General features: G+C 40.4%; 1 protein-coding gene across 4 annotated transcripts in view; it reads left to right on the forward strand.

Moving 5' to 3' along the window:
- Window positions 1-19,912, forward strand: part of LOC122554281 (zinc finger SWIM domain-containing protein 5) — a 244,346-nt gene that overhangs the window by 77,666 nt on the left and 146,768 nt on the right. Inside the window, exon 1 of one of the 4 annotated variants that reach the window (XM_043699053.1) lies at window positions 4,687-4,729. The exons of the other annotated variants lie outside the window; for them this stretch is intronic. Coding sequence (XP_043554988.1) covers window positions 4,702-4,729 — 28 coding nt within the window. The 5' untranslated portion in view covers window positions 4,687-4,701. Of the gene's footprint in view, window positions 1-4,686; window positions 4,730-19,912 lie in introns of those variants that run through there. 4 annotated transcript variants of the gene reach the window in all.

Below are 19,912 nucleotides of genomic sequence, written 5' to 3' on the forward strand. Positions count from 1 at the left end.
TGAGTCTGTTCTGTATCCAAATGGCTAGTTCTCCCTGTATTCCGTGAGATCTAACCTTGCTAATCAGTCTCCCATGGGGAACCTTGTCGAGCGCCTTACTGAAGTCCATATAGATCACATCTACTGCTCTGCCCTCCTCAATCTTCTTTATTGCTTCTTCGAAAAACTCAGTCAAGTTTGTGAGACATGATTTCCCACGCACAAAGCCATGCTGATGATCCCGAATCAGTCCCTGCTTTTCCAAATACATGTACATCCTGTCCCTTAGGATTCCCTCCAACAACTTTCCCACCACCGAGGTCAGGCTCACCGGTCTGTAGTTCCCTGGCTTGTCTTTACCACCCTTCTTAAACAGTGGCACCAACACATTCACATATATCCTGAATGGTCTTGGCAGGGTAGATGTGATGTGAATGTTTCCCCTTGTGGGAGAATCTAGAATTAGTGGTCACTATTTTAAAAATTAGAAATCACAAATTAAAACAAAGGCGGGTGGTGCTTGTTTTCTGAGGGCTGTGACACTATTAGATTAGATTAGATTCGATTCCCTACAGTGTGGAAACAGTCCCTTCAGCCCAACAAGTCCACACTGATCCTCCGAAGAGTACCCCACCCAGAACCATTCCCCTCTGACTAATGCACCTCACACTATGGACAATTTAGAATGGCCAATTCACCTGACCTGCACATCTTTGGACTGTGGGAGGAAACCCACGCAGACACTGGGAGAATGTGCAAACTCCACACAGACAGTCACCTGAGGCTAGAATCGAACCTGGGACCCTGGTGCTGTGAGGCAGCAGTGCTAACCACTGTGCCACCCCTATTTTCATTGTCAGCATCACATGATTCCAATGTTTTGGCAGGAACTTAGTCACTTGAGTCATTTACCAACTTAGTCCTGGAACATTGTTCACACTCTGTATTGTTAGGTCTTTCTTGACAAAACTGTCATTGTAGATTAATTCAAGACTTCTCAAAGCCACTTTAAAGCTGCTAGGGAATGTTGTTATTTATTCTATAGGTTTGAATTTAGTCCAAACTAAAGTTCCAGAGCAAAAGGTTGCATTGAGGTTAGTGTGGGTTGGTAATTGTGGGTTTATTGGATAACATTGCTGCAATTGTGCTGTTTTAATTGGCCATATGGGTCCAGTTACTGTGCTGTGATGTTGGGGCTTTGGTCTCATTCTTGGCATTTAATTAAGTGGATTCTTACAGACATTTTTGGAAATGAGATTTGAACTGTATTCACTAATGCTGCTTAAATGTCAAAATAACTGGAGAGAAGTCCTACGGTAGGGATCAAAGGAATACCAACATTGGTTTCACAATATTTGTAAAGCACTTCTATGTGCGTTTTTATAATGGGAAATGCTGGTACATAGTTCTGAAATTATTTTGAAGAAACTGAGAGTTTAGAAGCACTTTTGGTTAGTTCTCCATTCTGGAGATGGCCTAAGCTTTGTTAGTGCATTAGTCTTTTTCAAAAAATATACATTATTTAATCTGGAGCAGATCGATGATTGTAAACATTTGCTGCAGATATCCAGAGGATAAAGTCAGTACAGAAGCTAGAGCAGAGAGTAGCAAGAGATGCTCGAACAAAGATCAGATATTTTTGATTGGATACTGTTTTGTAACCCTTAGATACATTATTAATGAAGCTTTTAACAATTACAATAAATTAATCTGCTCTTGAGGGTGTTTGTTCAGGTAAGATGCCTTATTAGCATATCTGATGGATCTGCTGTCAGCTACTGATTAAACCACCCGCCCTTAGAAGCTGTACTGGGAAAACAATGAATAAAATGTGATGCAATGGTGCATTTTTAATTTTTGGGGTCTTAGTGAGAATGCAATCTCTGACCTCTGAGGATTTTAGTATTAATCAACTTCATCCTGAGTAAAATTGCAGTTTTTCTTTCTTGCCACCTATAAATTCCTTGTGTCTAATGTGTTTTAATGTTTCTTAAAACCATCTCTTGACAGTATTATTTAGATGCTATGGGAGAAGCTGGTTTGCTAGAATCGCCAGTGATGAGAAGATTGGTTTATATTCTTTTTGCTCAAATGTAGCAGTTGACACTTTAACACCAACATTTTTTCCTTAATGCAAAGATTAGTTTTGACTGTTGGTTGTTTCAGCATAAAACCCAATATAAAATTTTTGCTTTTGGTATTTAAAGCTGAAGTTTCGTGTGCCACTTTTATAGAAATTTGTTCTACTGGTGGGAGCACTTGAACAAATCAATTAAAATATCAAACCTAAGAAGATGGAAGCAAAACAGTTTATCAAAAATTTACATATTTACAATTTTGTTTTTTAAAAACAAGCTTTAGATCCTCTCTTGGTAAATGTAATTGGCCCCATGGAAATCTACTGCTTTTGTGTGCCCATCAGCAAAGCCAGAGTAATGCATGCACAGCCTGACGGGAAAATAGTTATGCCATCTGCTCAAAATGGGTTCCAGTTTTTATTTATTTATGGCATTCGTGCTCAAGCTTATTGTCTCTGTCTGCATGGTTACTTGCCCTGGAGCCTTGTGAACCACATGTGAAATTTAAAAAGAAAACAGGTTTACATTTTCTATTTCATTCATTGTTTGTTTTCAGACCTTGAAGTGGTGAGTTCAGAAGCAGTGGATTTGATCTTCAATGTTATTGTTCCTATATGGGAAAATTACAGGAGCCAGCTTTATACAAAGCAAGGCTACACAAACAGCTTGTGGAAGAGTAATGTGGTAAGCTGTTTTTGGTGATGTTCAGAGGGTAGGGACACTACCACTGCTCCATTTCAAACTCTTGGGTATTTTCTAATTGACCTGTTCTGAGACATTAATGCACATTTCTGGAGCAGGTGGGACTTGAAGCCAGGTCTCCTGGTTTGGAGGCAAGAATACTACCACTGTACCACAAGAATCCTGTGGTGACACATTTAAATATCCAGAAGTGTTATGACATGAAATTGAATTGGTTTCTTCCCACCACCAAATTACCTGTGATATTTTTCAACAAATAACCACACCACTAAATCCTGTGTTCTAATTAATCAATTTAAATGCAAAGCAATTTAATGGCACACTGTGGGGGAGTTCAGATAACTTTGAATTCACTTATTTAGAGATGTTAATACACACCCGTGAAGCAGCTGGAACTTGAACCCAGGTAGGGACACTATCATTGTACCACAAGAATCTAATCAATCCAGCACTGTCAAACACTATTTCTTCATATTTTCTAATCAACCTGTTCAGAGATGCTATTACACATCCCTGGAACATGACGTACTGGAAAATGGACGCCCCAAACCAAGCTCATGCTGCTTTATCTATCAAGCACTAAGACAAGCTCATTCCAAATCTTGAGAATCATGAAAGTCAGATGGGACAAATTAGGCAGAGAAAAGTCCTCTGGCTTAGTAAGTAAATGCACTGTGAGTGAGATATGTATTGCATGCAGCAGGACAGTCATTCCATTTGGCTTTAATCTTCCTTACTTTTGCAGGGGTGTGTGGTTTGTGGGATGGGAATAAATGAGCAAGGGCTCTTGATGGCAACACTGTCAAACAATCCAGTTGGTTATGTAGATTGAGGGTAAATTTGGGCTTGACTGCGACTGTCTATGCCCATGTCCACATTCCAGATCAAAACTCGTTGTCCCAAATTCACACACGAATATTGATATTTGTAAGAAGTAGAGATTTGTTGATGCTCAGGAAATTTTACCCAACAGGAAAGGGATGAGGGGGAGAAGAATTAGCAAAATTTATAACAAAGTGCAGGTGGTGGGTAATTAATAATGCAATTTAGACTTCAATGCAATTGTAATGCTGAAACTTTTTTCACGCAGAGGGTGCTGCGTGTGTGGAATGAGCTGCCAGAGGAAGTGGTGGAGGCTGATACAATTGTAGCATTTAAATGGTATCTGAATGGGTATATGAATAGAAAGGGTTTATAGGGATATGGGCCAAGTGCTGGCAAATAGGACTAGATTAGGTTAGGATAGCTGCTCGGCATGGACAAGTTGGACTGTAGGGTCTGATTCCATGTTGTACATCTCTATGACTATGACTCTAAATCACTAGTTCTATAAATATGGTTATGGGTTATTAATTAGGAGAGCTGTTTGATTAATAACTGAAATATACTTTGAGTGACTTTGGTTTGAGAATGACTTTAAACAAAATACAAATGAATAAGTAGTGTAAGAATTAGTTTTCAATTTAAAAAAAGTACCCATTCACAGTCTTATTAATAACTTGGAAGAAATTTGATTGAATTTGAAAATGGTTAGGAATTACTGCTAATTATGAAATTTTAAAATGGAGTAAATGTATTAATGCAGTGAACAATAATTTAAAACTACTGACTTTTGCACTTGGCCAATAATGCTAAACAGAGTTTTGGCCCAGGTGTTTCTTTGCTGTGAAGCCATTCATAAAAGCCCCAGGAATATACTAGAAAATGTAATTGTTGGCTCATCTGTCTACTGCAAATTCCATTGTTGACCTTTCCTTTGTAATTTCATGAGTAGGACTATTCCAAGGTGCTTGCCTCCAAGAATAGTTCTTCCAAAAGTCAAGAAACTGAATTGGAGGAAGATGTAGCGGAAAAAAAATGAGCACCAGATCAAGGTGGTGATTACCTGCTTTCACCAAGAAAAGTCCAGCTGTCTTTTCTAACATCAGATGGCACTACTATCATGGCATTATCCACCATTAGCAGTGGAGGTAACTCAGCAATTGACCATATTGACAAACATACTAATTTTTAGCCTTCAGGATAACACAGAGGTTTGGTATTTTGCACCAAGATATTCTTCATTGACTAGTCAAAATGTTTTTCAGAATTTAGAAGGCTCAAGTTAAGAGTGACCTGGAATAATCTCGACTGAGTGATTGCAGCATTATCAACTCAAGAAACTCAATGATATTGACAGCAATTGAGTTTGCTTGATCAATGCCTATAGCACTAAATCTCCAACCACCAATACTGATATACAGTGAATTAAATCACTCCTAACACATTCTTGAAAAATGGCAAACTAAGCAAAGATAGCTTCCCTATAAAAGGGACCTGAGGGGCAACCTTTTCACACAGGGGGTGGTGTGTATATGGAATGAGCTGCCAGAGGAAGCAGTAGAGGTGGGTACAATTACAACATTTAATACATTTGGATTGATATGTGGATAGGAATGGTTTAGAGAGGTATGGGCCAACCACCGGCAAATGGGCCTACTTCAGTTTAGAAAACCTGTTCGGCATGGATGGGTTGGGCTGAATGGCTTCTTTCCATGCTGTATGAGTCTATAAAACAAATAAAGGCTGAATTACATTTCTAATTTGTAATTGTTAGATTGAAAACACATTTTATGTATTAATTTAATGAATTGTATTGTACTTTAATTAAACACCAATGCATGCATAAGTAACAAGTCATAGCGTGCCAATTGCATCCCATTTGCAGAAACTTGGATTAGTTACAGGATACTCTGACATACCAACTCATTTGCTTAACTATTGGGACCAAAACTCTTTGGCTGTAATGATGCCTTGGGGTGGAAGAGACCCAATCGATTGTCATATTTCAGATGGGGCCCAGAAATGCTGGATCTTCATTCAAAAATCTGTCTACAGTTATTTTGCATAGGGACCTATGTGGATGTCAATTTTTATTTCTTGGTGTTCCTTACACAATTCCACTGTGGGAACATCAGCACCACTAGGATTAGACTGTTTCATGGCGAATGTCCAGCATTGACTTGCAGAGACAATTCAGGATGGATATAAATATAACCTTACAAGTGTAGTCATGTCCATGGAACATTTTTTAAGAAGCTGTTGAATTGGAACCATGCATTTTCGATAACCCCAAGATGATGTGATTTCTGTTGTGTATTTGTTAACATACCAGCACTTTATAATTCTTGCTACATTATTTAATTAAAAACACTTTGTGCCATCACTTCATTTTGGATGATTATCTTTAGAAGTTAATATCAGAAGGAAGCTTCTGAGCACAAAGGTTTGAAAACTACTAGAGACTGGTGAGGTGTGAAAAAATGAGTTGTACTTTTGATAACATTTAGACTTTGGGTGAATATACAAAAGTGTACTTGGTGTTTGGTTTCTCTTCTGCCCTACTCCTTCTGTATGCACGCTCCCATAGATCATTTCCTCTTGCCATGGCAAGGTTGGTAAGAGTGTATGGAATGTGACTGCATTTTTGTCAGTTGACATTGACTGGGACTAGGCTGTGGACTCTTTGTATTTGGCACGTGGCTAAAGCGACTGCTTTCCAGTTGACTGCTCCAGAATTCAGTGCCAAGGCATTGTTTGATTTATCTTCATTGCTCACTACAGTTTATATGTGCTTTGACAATTTTTTTAAATCATAAGCACAAAACACAGTTTAGATAACTCTTAATATTGAATTTATTTTCATTTTTATCAAAACTAGAAAGTTCTTTTTTTAAGAAACATAAATATATGGGAGTGTTTAGCCCATGGAGAGAACTGATGTAAAGGATTTGCTGAGACTAAATAGGTGAGTGAGCTAAATCAGAATGTAGAGACATTTAGAGTGCATCTTGAGATGCCAATAATCTTGTCATTCCAACTGTTTTATTTTCTTTATACTCTGGGATTGAGGAGCACCTCCAAGCTATTTAGCTGCTCCAACACCCATTTGTGTGCACTGTTGGCAATGATTGTGAAACTTTGTCTCCCCCCTCAGCTTTTTTGTTTCAGAAGTTCTATTGTGCAAGTAAGAGTAGATTACTTGGCTGACTTGCTGCCAGCATATTACATATCTGTGTCCAACAGAAACTATGTGGCTGTAAATGGAATGCTGTTGAGGGAATGAGAAAAGCATAGTAATGACACATGGTTTTGTGAACTGCATTACTCCATACTTCAAGGGCACCGAACATAATCCATCACCAGGAAATGTTTTATCAAAATTTTTTTGTTTATTATTTTGAAAGCTTTTAGTTCTGCTTGTGGTCAAGGTCAAATTTCTCTAAGTTAAACATTCTGCAACTGGAGACTGCATATAGAAGGATAAATTAAAATATAGCAACTTTTGCTCTGTGTCAACATGACCATTCTTTCTCCTTGCTCGGTCTGTCTCTTTAAGTAGTATTATTTTTATTGCTGGGAATGCAAATATGATTTGATGCGGAGGATAACAATTCATTCAACAACTGCACCTGATGTGCTGTAAATAGTTGTAATGACACTAGGATCACTTTAGGGAGAAGTTCCATAATCCCTGACTTGGGTGGGTTGCAGAGATAATTTGAACCATTTCTCAAGTTCTATCTGTACAGCAAGTTGCCATATCTTCCCAGGTGGTTGAGGGTTATCCAGATTTTTCAAGTCTGATCCAAAATCATGCACTTCAAACAGTGCAGGACAGACTCAGCAAGATGGTGGCTATTCTGTAGAACTGCTGTGGACAGCTCTGCCTCTCAGCCAAGGCATATTGGTGAGTTTTTTTGCCATCCTTGGCCAACTTATGTGGAGGGATTGTTAGTTTAAAACCTTCCAAATATTAACGAATGTGTTTTTGTGAGTGGGAACGATGCCAAAAAGAAAAGGAGCAAGCAAACAGCAGCAGAGAAAACACTCCCCGGCAGCACCGGGCACATCAGAGGCCGCAGCAGCAGCCTTTTCCAAACTCCTGGGGGACCTGACACTCACAGGAATTGGCGGCAGCGATGAAGAGACTTAGCTCAAAGATTAGGGTTGCAATTGAGGAGATCCGTGAGGAGATTTGTGCCCAGATCTAACCCATCTTGTCCATGCTCCAGGGCCTCGGGAAGCAGATGGAGGAGGTGGAGGGTCGAACCAAGGCCTCTGAAGCGGTGTTCGAGTCCTCATCCAGTCGGATCCAGGTACTGGAGCGGGAGGTGCGGGCCTTAGGAGACCAGGTCAACGACCTCAAATCTAGGTCGGAGGACGAATTTCCGGATTGTCGGGCTCCCAGAGAGTGAAGAACGTGGGCAGCTAGTCAGCTTCTTTGAAAACTGGCTGCTGCAGTTCCTGGGCCTTCAAATCGAGTCCAGCCAGCTGCAGATGGTAAGGGCCTATCGGGTGGCGGTGTACAGGTCTGGCCTGGTACAGCGCCGCCGCATGGTCCTAGTGCACTTCCACACATACAAGGACAAGCAAAAAGTGATGGAAGCTTCCAGATCACTGGGAAAAGATCCGCAGGCACTGCTGTACAAGGGGTCAAAAATCATGTTTTTCCAGGATTTCTCGGCAGCTGTAATTCGAAAGAGGAAGTCCTTCGATGAAGTTAAAAAGAGGCTGAGGAACCTGGGCATCCAGTACTCCATGAGATACCCCGCAGGGTTCAGTTTCAGGCACGAGGACTCAGATTATACGTTTGACTCAGCGGATAAAGCTAAGAATTTTGTAGACACTTTAAAATAAACTGACTAGTCTGAAGAATATGTTTAATATGGAGCACATTCCCTTGGTTTTTTTTTTACAAACATGGTGCACCACACAACAGACCTTTTTTTATGACATGGCAGCCCTTTGAGTTATTTGGATACAGATTTGTCTGCTATCTTAACTAGGGTGTTTGTTTAACTAGGATGGTTAGGTTTGCTGATCCATGGGCCTTGGAGGGGGGATTCCTGAGTTAATATGAGTATATGTACAACGCTCCCGTTCTTTTGTTTAGGAGCTTTGCATCAAGCATTGCTATTTTGTGTTTTAGTATTTTTTTTGTTTTATTAGTCACTTATTTATTGGTGTTGTTTTGCACAGTTAGGTTTTGTTTTGTATTATAGGGTAGATTAGTAGTTAGTAAACAGTAGTTGTATTGTAATTTGCATTTTTCTTTATTATACTGGTATTTGTCATATTTTCAATAACCTTTTATTAAAGTCATTTTTTTTCTTGCTAATAAATATATTTACAAAAAAAATTGCAGGACACACATTGTCTGTCTAGGACACATGCTTAAGTCCTGAAAGGACTCTAGATTTGTGGCTATCTGCATTAAAATGCTAACATGGGCTAAGTTGACAACATGAGTAAAATAGGAGAATGCTGTCTGCACTCAGACTTTCCTCCTGGAGGCCATACTGTGATCTGCACTGAACATTTCCCCAGCACTGGCAGAGAAAAAATAACTTGGAGAAAATAACTGGGGTGAAATGATGAGTTGAGAGATGAGTAATTCCTCAACATATTGAATTCAAGAGTCGTGAAGTGATGTTGCAACTGTACAGGACTTTGGTTATGCCACATTTGGAGTACTGTGTGCAGTTCTGGGTGCCTCACTTTAGGAAAGATGTGGAAGCTTTGGAGAGGGTGCAGAGAAGCACCAAGATTTACCAGGATGTTGCCTGGAATGGAGAATAGGTTGTACGAGGATAGGTTGAGAGTGCTAGGCCCAATTGGATAGGTACATGGATGGGTGCTTAAGCTTGGACAAATGTTCGGCACAACATCGTGGGCCGAAGGGCCTGTTCTGTGCTGTATTGTTCTATGTTCTATCTATCTATGTTCTATATTTTTGAGCTGCAGAAACTGTACAATTCCACAGAATCTGACCACGAGAATGCTGCCATTATTGAAACAAAGCATTATAGTCTTAAACACTGCAGACAAAATACCCTTGAAAGGAAATGCACGAATGACCAATGTTGTCAAAGATAAGATCACCATAATAATGGGGGTCTTGGATTCCTTTTGCAGGAATTAGCTGGGATCAAATGATTGGTTTTCTCCATCCACATTGATGCTATTTGGCTTCAGGTTTTGAAAATTCTTGTCTTTGTTTTCAAATCTCTCCAAATCCTCTCCTTTCATAACACCTTCTGGTCTTTATTGCCATAATCTCATAAAGTTGTCCTGTTTGTCTATCTCCATGTCTGTCGCTTTCCCAACACTCCTTTTTCAGATGATCCTTAAAACTCGCCTTTTTACTATATTTTTAAAATTAATTTTGTATCAAAATTCGTTTGATTAGTTCTCACATCTCAGGACATTTTACTGTGTTAAATATGATTTGTAAATGGTAGTTGAATCTTTTTCAGGATATTTAGGTGGTGATATATTTTTAAAAATTCTTTCATGGGATGTGAGTATCAGCATTGAGTACAGTGTTTACTGTTCATACCTGAAAGACCTGAGTAGGTGGTGATGAGACTCCTGTTTAAAGCACTGTAGTCCACTCAATGTACTGTGAGGAAGGAAGTTCCAGGGTTTTGACCAAATGACAGTGATATATTTCATGTCAGGATAGTTTGTGCTGTGGAAGTGAACTTCAACATGGCAATGTTTCCACGCACCCCCTGCCATATCATTCTAGATGCAGTGATCATTTAGACCACTTAGAAGAAAGCGTGGGAACTTGCAGTGCATTTTGCCTATGACATACACTACCATCACTGTGTGTGTAGTAGAGGGAATTGATGTTTATGGTGGTGGCTAGGGTGCAAATTAAGTCAGCTGCATTGTCTTAAATTGTGGCTAGATACTTAGTGTTTTTGGAGGTGCACCATTCAGGCAAGTGGAGAATATTACATTACAAGGTGGAGGCCAGGACTAGAGTTGTTGGACAGGGTTTGGCGAGTTGGGGAGTGAGTTACCAGATGCAATATTCCTAGCCTCTGACCTTGTAGTCACTATTTACATGGTGAGTCTAGTTCAGTTTCTGGTCAGTGGTAACCCCAGGATGTTGATAGTGGGGGGATTCAGTGATAGTAACACCACTGAAGGTCAATGGCAGTGAGTGGATTGTCTCTTTTTAGACATGGTCATTGCATGGCATTTGTGTGACACAAATGTTACTTGCCACTTGTGAGCCCTAGACTGGATTTTGTTCTGGTCTTGCTGCATTTGGCCATAGACTGTTTCAGTATCTGAGGAGTCGTGAATAGTGCTGAACATTGGGCAATCATTGGCACTTCTGACTTATGATGGAGGGAAGGTCATTGATGAAGCACCCAACAGTGTTTGGCCCAGAACTTACCCTGACAACTTTTGCAGAGATGTCCTGAAGCTGAGTTGACTGGCCACCTTCCTGTATGCCTCCAAGCAGCAGAGAATGTCCCCTGATTCTAATTGACTCAGTTTTATCGAGTCAGAGTGATGTACAGCATGGGAACAGACCCATCGGTCCAACTCGTCCATGCCAACCAGATATCCTAACCTAATCAAGTTTCATTTGCCAGCACTTGACACATATCCCTCGAAACCCTAGCCATTCATATACCCATCCAGCTGCCTTTTAAATGTTGTAATTGTACCAGCCTCCAACACTTCCTCTTGCTAGGGTTCCTTGATGCACACTCTGTCAGATGTGGCCTTGATGCCAAGAGCAATCACTTTGCCTCACTTTTGAAATTGTATACGTTTGAACTGTGTCTGTAATGAGGTCAGGAGCCGAGTGGCCCTGGTGGTTATCAAACTAGGGATCATTGAGCAGGTTTTTTCTAACAGGTACGGCTTGATAACACAGTGGATGCCATCTTCCACCACTTTACTGATCATCTAGAATGGACTGGTGGGGTGATGATTGGACAGATTGGATTTGTCTTGCAATTTACCACATTGTGGGGTAGATGCCAGTATTGTAATTGTACTGGAAGAGCTTGCATAAAGGTGCGGCACCTTCTGGGCACAGATCCTCAGTACTATCGCTGAAGTATTGACAGAGCCCACTGCTTTTGCAATATCCAGTGTCTCCAGTTTTCTTGATCATGTTGAGTGAATCGAATTGGTTGAAGACTATCATCTCTGATGCTGGGGACCTCTTCAGGAGGCTGAGAGGCACCATCCACTGAGCACTTCTGGTTGAAGATTGTTGCAAGTCCTTCAGCCTTACCTTTTGCACTGATGTGCTGGGCTCTCCCATCATTGAGGATAGAGATATTTGTGGAGCCACCTCCTCCAGTGAGTTGTTTAATTATGCATCGCCATTCAGGACTGGATGTGCAGGACTGTCAAGCTTAGATTCGATCCATTGGTTGTGGGATTGCTTAGCTATGTCTGTCACTTTGCTGTTTACACCCAGGTGGTCCTGTTTTGCAGCTTCTGCGTTGTAGCTATCCTCTCTGCAGCCTTTCTTCTTGTCCTCAAAGACAAACCAATCCAAAGTATGTGTTGTACAGGACTATTATTGATACAACCTCCTTCTTAACCTTTTCCTCAAACCACGATTGCCTCTTAGGTTCACCCTCCGTTTCACACTCCTGTTTTAAACCGAATATTCTGAATAAAGCTGTCCAAATACTCCTCACCCTGTCTAATCTGTTGGAGTCTCTCCAAATTTACTTGCCAGCTCAATGACTCTGAGCCTGAGCGATTCAACTTGGAGACATCGCCTGCAGATGTGTTTGCTCAGGAAAGTCTCACTGACCAAACTCCCACATTCTGAAATCCAGACACAGTACCAGCACTGTCATGTCTTGATTTTGCCTTATTTAATTAATTTTATTAATAAAGGTCTTTTAGTTTTATTAAGCATTTTAACTAATTATGCAATAAATGTGTTAAAATGTTTTTACTTATCCTAATTTAAACTGGTGCATTGGCCATGCTAAATTGTCCATAGTTAGGTGCATTAGTCTGGGTGGGTTACTCTTCAGAGGGTCGGTGTGGACTTGTTGGGACGAAGGTCCTGTTTCCGCACTGTGCGGAATCTAATCTAATCGTGTAATCAAACTACTGCATTAACTAGGGGATAAAATACCTTTAAAACTCTCAAAACAGTAATGTTCTTCCTTCATAATAATGCCTTGAGTCTTTGGCCCTTTGGTCTTGCTGTGTTGTATTCCCTCCTGACTTTTTGTTCTGTAAAGGAACCGAATGACACCTTTTCCACTCTTCTTCATTCTCCTTTAGGTTGGCTATCTGAGTGCTTGCAGCAAAACATAGTGAGCTATGATGCACATTGTCTCTGGATTTACTTCAGCCCTCTCATGCAGTGACTCCTTATGTGGAGAACCTGATGTACCAACTAGCCTTAGCGTGAAGATTGTGCAAAGCCGGTGTCTGAGCTGGGGTTTTAACTGTTAGATTAGGTGACGGTCCTTCTTCATTGTAGAGTTGCTCTCTCAAGGCTGTATTTACAGAGAGAGGGAGACCAAAAAAACACAGGTCGCTGTAGGCCAGTTAGCTTAACATCTGCTTTTGGGAAGATGTTACTCTATTGTAAAAGATGTATTAGTGGAACATTGAGTGCGTTGCTGGAAAAGCACAACAGGTCAGGAGCATCCGAGGAGCACGAGAGTCGCTGTTTCTGGCATAAGCCTTTCATCAGGAAATCTTTATCTGAAGGTTTCAGATTTGTAGTACATACTGTTTGTCCTGTTCAGGTCCAAATTCTGTTTGTCTGAATGTTGTCCGGAGATCAGTCAGTTCCGTAGGCAGGCACTGAGGAAGGTGATGTGGCTATGATAGCAAGTCTGCTTGAGGATGTGGCTGAAGAGCTTCAGGGCAGAGGGGATGACCTGGGGGGGTGGGGGGCAGAAGCAGTGAGAGAGACTCTCTGAAATCCTTGTAGAGAGGGGAAGAGAACCTCTTCAAGGTAGGCATCCTTGGAAGAGGCTTCACAGCAGGGTTAAAATCAACTAGGAGAAAGTGAGGACTGCAGATGTGGAGATCAGAGTCGAGAATGCAGTGCTGAAAAAGTACAGCAGGTCAGACAGCATCCGAGGAGCAGGAGAAACAATGTTTCGGGCATAAGCGCTTCACAGTCACTCTCTACTTTGATCTCCAGCATCTGCAGTCCTCACTTTCTCCTAGTGGAACTTTGAGCAGTATAAAGTATGATAAAGCTGAGTCAGCATGGCTTCACAAAATGAAAATCATGCATAACACAAAGTGTTGACAGTAGTATATTAGCATGGACAGGGGATTAGCTAACTAATAGAAGACTGAGTTGGGATAAGGGAGCATTTGCAGGATGGCAAGCTGTAACTATTAGTGCCACATGGATCAATGCTAGGTCATAATTATTACCATGTATATTAATGACTTGAGTGAGGAAAGTGAATGTACTATAGCCAAGTTTGTAGATTAAACAAAAATAGGTGGAAGACAAGGAGTGAGATTGACTCTGACTCTGACTGACTCAGACTAGAAAAGGATATAGACAGATTAAGTGAGTAGGGGAAAAAAATCAGCAATATAGATGGAATATAATGTAGGAGAAAATGAGGTTATGAACTTTTGCAGGAAGAGTAGAGGAGCTAAGTATTATTTAACTGGAGGAAGTCTGCAGAAAGCTACACACAGAGTTTTGTGGGTCCTCATGCATAAATCACCAAAACCTATCATCTAAGTTCAGAAGATAACTGGGAAGGCAATTAGAATGACCTTTATTTCAAAGGGAATGGAGTATAAAAATAGGATGGTCTTGCTACATCTATACAAGATACGAGTCAAACCACAGCTCAAATACTGTGAATAGTTTTGGGCCCCTTATTTAAGGAATGATATGATGGCATTGGAGGCAGTCCAGAGAATGTTCACTAGCTTGATCCCAAGTATAGTGTTCCATTAAAAAGCAATCTTATTGAAATATACAAGAGTTTTCAGAGACTTGACAGAGCAGATGTGGATAGGTTATTTCCCTTTTGGGAGATTCAAGAATCCGAGGGCATAATCTCAGAATAGGGGGTCACCCATTTAAAATGGATGAGGAATTTCTTTTCTGAGGATAGTGAAAATGTAGAATTCTTCACCACAGATGGCTGTTGAGGCTGGGTCTTTAAGCACACTCAAGGCTGAGATAGTTTTTTAATCAGTAAGAAAATCAAAGGTTATGAGGAAGAAAAGGCAGGAAAGTGGAGTTGAGGATAATCAGATTAGCCATGATCTCATAATGGGAAAGCAGGCTCAACAGGCTACTTCTGCTCTGACATCTTAGTCTTATTGAATGGGTTTTCAAGGTGGGGTGGGGGTGCTGGGGTTGGTACTTTCTGTCGTAAAAAGGTGTAAGGCTATGAAAGGGTTAATACTGAGGAATACTTCTAGGATGTCCGACTGTTATGATGTTTCCTGGACCTGTAGGTAGGACAGCTGACAATCTCAGGAGTAAAACCTAATGTCCAGATCCTCCTCAGTCTGTATAACAATGTCTAGCATATCATCACAATGTGTAGATGTTTCTAACATACAGTTAACTATTTATGATTCAGCACAAGAACCTCTTCCAGGTAGACCAGTAAGTGATTTTACCAGCAACATTAGGCCAAGTATAGATTTGCACACTTGAAGGGGATTGCAGCAACAAACCTGCAACATGGTGAGTTGCAGACTCAATTTAACTGCAGATAACAATATAAGCCTGATGCATTCAGGGCCCTTGATCATGTAGCTAGCCTGCAGTTTGCGCTGCATTTCAATTGGAAAATTAAGGAGGAAACACAAACTTTGTCTGCTGCCTGTCTGAACAGGTTGTGGGTGGATTGTGACCTACATGCCCAGGATGTTTGCAAAGCAGTTTTTAGGCCACAGCATTTTGCACTAATCATCCATGATTTCTGAACCATGAAAGCCCTAATCAACTTAAATTGATAAAATAATTCAGTAGTTCTATCTCTGACCTTTTGATGTCTGAAGCATTTACAAAATAGTGCTCACTTGAGGTGATATTTTTGAAGGAGCTTCTGTTTAACTGTGTAAAAGCTTACAAGTATCTTGCATGTGGTCAAAGTGTACTTTGTTATCAACTAGTTTTGTGGCTTGATCATTGGATAAGAATAATTGTTTTAATGGGAATTAGCATTACAGGAGAACTAACAGGTGAATTGATGAACTCTTCACTTGCAAGACACGTTTGTCTGCAAAACGTTTAGTTCGTCACAGAAGGTTTGTCAGCAGCAGAGGAGAGGACTAATGTGAGTCCAAAAAGAATTTTTGTAATTCTTTCTTTTTAAAATTTTGATTTCTGAATTCAGACTGCATGAACTGTCTGATTTTAAAAACTTGTTGGGGCACCAGCCAGAATGTTCAGAGTCTTTTACTCTGCTAGATATGAATCAATGACTATGATTTTCCTTCCAAGCATGCAATGTATATAGTATTCCGCATTCTGTCCTCATCCAAAGCCATGTTCTAATGAGCAATTCCATTTTAGCACATAATAGAAAAAATAAGCAGAAAGGAGTTTATGCTGCAGTGGTGTTATAAATAGCAAGTTACCTGAATAGTGCTGCCTTTTTCATTTTTGTGATATTGCACGGAACAAGAATCTGACATCAAACGGCATCATAACTTTGCTCACCACCTTTCCTGACACTACTTTTTGCTCCTTCCCATTTACTGCTTTTTGCCTCTCACTCACACTACGCATCCTGGTTGCGGCTTCCCACTACCAACACCTACTTGGTGTTTCGCTTGCTACCCCTCTCCTGAATTCTCGAGGTAGTAGTGGAGGGCAGGGTAGAAAAGGGAAGGGAGTCAGAATGGCAGCAAATGGGACAGAGTTAGGTGGTTAGGACACAGAAGCAGTGAGGTGATAAGTTCAATTGGTATGCATAAATTGAAAGATGAGCTTTAGACTAGCTTGATTCAAGGCAGCCATTAGGTTTTTAATGTAAAAGTTACAGGTCAGAAGCATAACCTACTCTGTTTTATGGGCAAGCAATTTTTGCTTAGTGTGCTATACTTTAGGAAAATTAGTATTACATGAGGGTTAGGTGTAAGGCAATTGAAAAATCCGTACTTCCCTCTTTGAGAGTGTTGCAACTATCTAGTTTGTGCTTGAATTTATAATATTTACTTTTATTTTTGAAGCTTTATAGTACAAAATGGGCTCAATGATTGAAGTATGCAATCTAGTGTACTTAAAAAGGTTGTGGTCAAGTTATTTTGAGAGGTTAATAGCTAGAAAGGTAGTGTCAGAAACAAAAGGCGTGCTTACTAAAATAGAGACATGGTGTCTACATTGCTTACAATGAGAGTCAAGAGAAATTGTTTAGTTTTGGGAGTTAAAGTTCAATTATTTAAAAGCATTCAGTGAACTCTGAAAGGCTGTAAAATCCATTTGCTTCATCACATCAAGATGAGATTGCAAATGAGTGACACTTCCTCTAAGTCATGTTAAGGAGAACTCCAAGCAGGCCACATCAAATTAGAGCTGGAGGAGCTGAAGACACACAATATCTGTTTGCTAGAAGAAATTAGTTTCAGTTTAGATCTGAGTGCCAAAGCAGAGGTTGCGCAGTTGCTACTGTTAGCAGAATCCAGGCAGTTAGGGCTCAGGAGAGATCCAAAGTAATGGTTACTCTCTGAAAAGGACAAAGGTCAGGGTGAAAAGCACTGGGAACCATTGACGTTTCAGTCACCTAAGAGTGGGATGAAAAAACACCAGTAATCTTTGCTTGAAGCAGCTGAGAAAGATTGGAACTTAGAAATTCAACAGCAGCTATGTAAAACTAGCTGTTTGATGAAAACTGAAATTGTACTAGTAATTAGATGCTTAAGAATAGTCTCAGGAGTTTTGAAGAAATCAATCTTTGAAGAAGAGATTGAACTACCAAAAAGTGAGCAATTGGAGAGCCTTTGAGGGTGCTCCAAGACTAGATCTTCAAAAATAACGAATTAGAATTCTTTAGCAAAGTTGACAGAATTTTAATGAGGTTTGGTGTCCCACAGTGATAAGTGTCAGGATGGCATCTACTGTTGCACTTTAAATTGTCAATGTGGTAATCTGTGAAATGGTTGATAAAGTTTGTCTATTAACTTGTAACTACCTCGTGTTAATCCTGGTAACAAGTTGTTTATTAGTTAGAATCATATCCCAACTATTAAAAATAGCCACCTCTAACATATAATGTTGTACAATTGAAGATTGAGGAATATTTATCTAAAAAATATTCCTGCAACATTTTGAGGCACAAGGGTGTTTTTAGGTGCTTCCACCGTGATATATTTGTTTTAATTTACACTTTCACTTGTATGTAACACTGAGGTACCAATGCTATGGGATCTGTTTTATTTTTAGCAGTTCTGGGTACATTCGCCAAAGCTGTAGGAACAGACAATGGTGTGTAGTTATTGAATAGTTCAAGATTTTATATTCTGGCTCCTGGACCTTCCCTGATAGAAAATCCAGAGCACAGTAGAAAATGCACTTCTACGCTGTACAATTGCTCTATGCTGCTTGTGAGGCCTGCTGATGTTTAGAGCAGTTGGTCTCTCCATTGGCAGCAGGTTGTAAATTTGCCAGTAGGACTTAATTTATTGTATATTGCTGCTATCAAAGTTGATAATCCAACATTGATAATCCTATAAGGTATAAGTGACATGAGTCATTTTAGTGAATTCATGTTTGATATTTCTGTTCATCTGGGAAGGGATCATTATTGGCTGCGCCCCCTCTAATTGCAGTGAGTATAAGAAATCTAAAAACAAAGACTTTTATTCTGTACCAACCGTGTTTGTGCCTACAGGCCTCAAGGTCTCGTTGAGCTACTGGAGTTGAATGACAGATTTGCATGACTGTTTTATTGATAGAATGGGTATAAATAAAATGAAGCACTGCAGCATTGATGCATAGGAACATAGAGCATGATTTCCTCCCTTTAGTCTCCTTTATGGCTAAATCGGAAGCAGAAAATGGTGCAAAGTATTAATTCTGGTTAGAAGTTGTCACTTAAAGAAAATTTACGTAAATTGCATCCCAACATTGACAAGCCATTAAAACTCCATGTGAAAGTTATGATTTATTAGCTTGATGTAATGCTAAATGAGCGAGGGGATAAGGAAGAGAAAAAGAAACTAGTTTCAATGTGGTTGAAAATTGCTTCAGTAGGTGAAATTGAGATCTCTTTGTGAAGCAGTTTAAGTCTTTAAGGTTTCAATCTGGGCTCAGTTTCCCAGAGAATCTTGTCCAATTTCCATTAGTCTTATTATTTCTTCTGGGTAGCTGATACTATCTTTCAGTAGTTAGGACAGATGATTTCTCTGGCTGAATTACTAACTGCAGTGGATTTTAGAACAGGCTTAACAGGTCTTTTTATCTTTGTCTTTTTGTATGTTTATGTATCTTCCCCACAGATAGGTTTGAAAGCCAAAGCTGACGCCTACAGGGAAAATCTTTTTGCAGTCAGCCAAGTTACCAAGTGTTGTTTGTTTCACTGAGATGGATCTCGGTGAATGAAAGCTATAAGATTTGTTTTGTAACCTGGTAATTTCATCCTAACAGCTTCACACTGTATTCTCCCTTCAATATCTAAATAGGAAAAGGTTACAGCCTTATTTTTGATTATTTGATTCTAGAAAGTGGCTGTAACAGAATGCAGTACATGGAGGACATATACTAAGTGTGCGTTCTGATATTTGCTGTCACACTACTCAGGCATGTGGTAGTGTTCATCCCACCTTTTCCTGTATCGACGCTGCCCTGTGCTCCCACGAAGAGGTTGAACAGTTCATCCACTGACCTCAAATTCACCTGGATCGTCTCAGACTCCTCCCTCCCCTTCCTAGACCTTTCCATTTCTATCTCGGGTGACCGAATCAACACGGACATTTACTATAAACCGACCAACTCCCACAGCTATCTAGACTACACCTCCTCCCACCCTGCTCCCTGTAAAAACGCAATCCCATATTCCCAATTCCTTCGTCTCCACTGCATCTGCTTCCAGGAGGACCAGTTCCAATACCGTACAACCCAGATGGCCTCCTTCTTCAAAGACCGCAATGTCCCCCCAGACGTGGTCGACGGTGCCCTCCACCGCATCTCCTCCACTTCCCGCTCCTCCGCCCTTGAGGCCCGCCCCTCCAACCGCCACCAGGACAGAACCCCACTGGTCCTCACCTACCACCCCACCAACTTCCATATACAGCGTATCATCCGCCGTCATTTCCGCCACCTCCAAACGGACCCCACCACCAGGGATATATTTCCCTCCCCTCCCCTATCAGCGTTC

Source organism: Chiloscyllium plagiosum, chromosome 11 (assembly GCF_004010195.1).
Source record: "Chiloscyllium plagiosum isolate BGI_BamShark_2017 chromosome 11, ASM401019v2, whole genome shotgun sequence".
NCBI lineage: Eukaryota > Metazoa > Chordata > Chondrichthyes > Orectolobiformes > Hemiscylliidae > Chiloscyllium > Chiloscyllium plagiosum.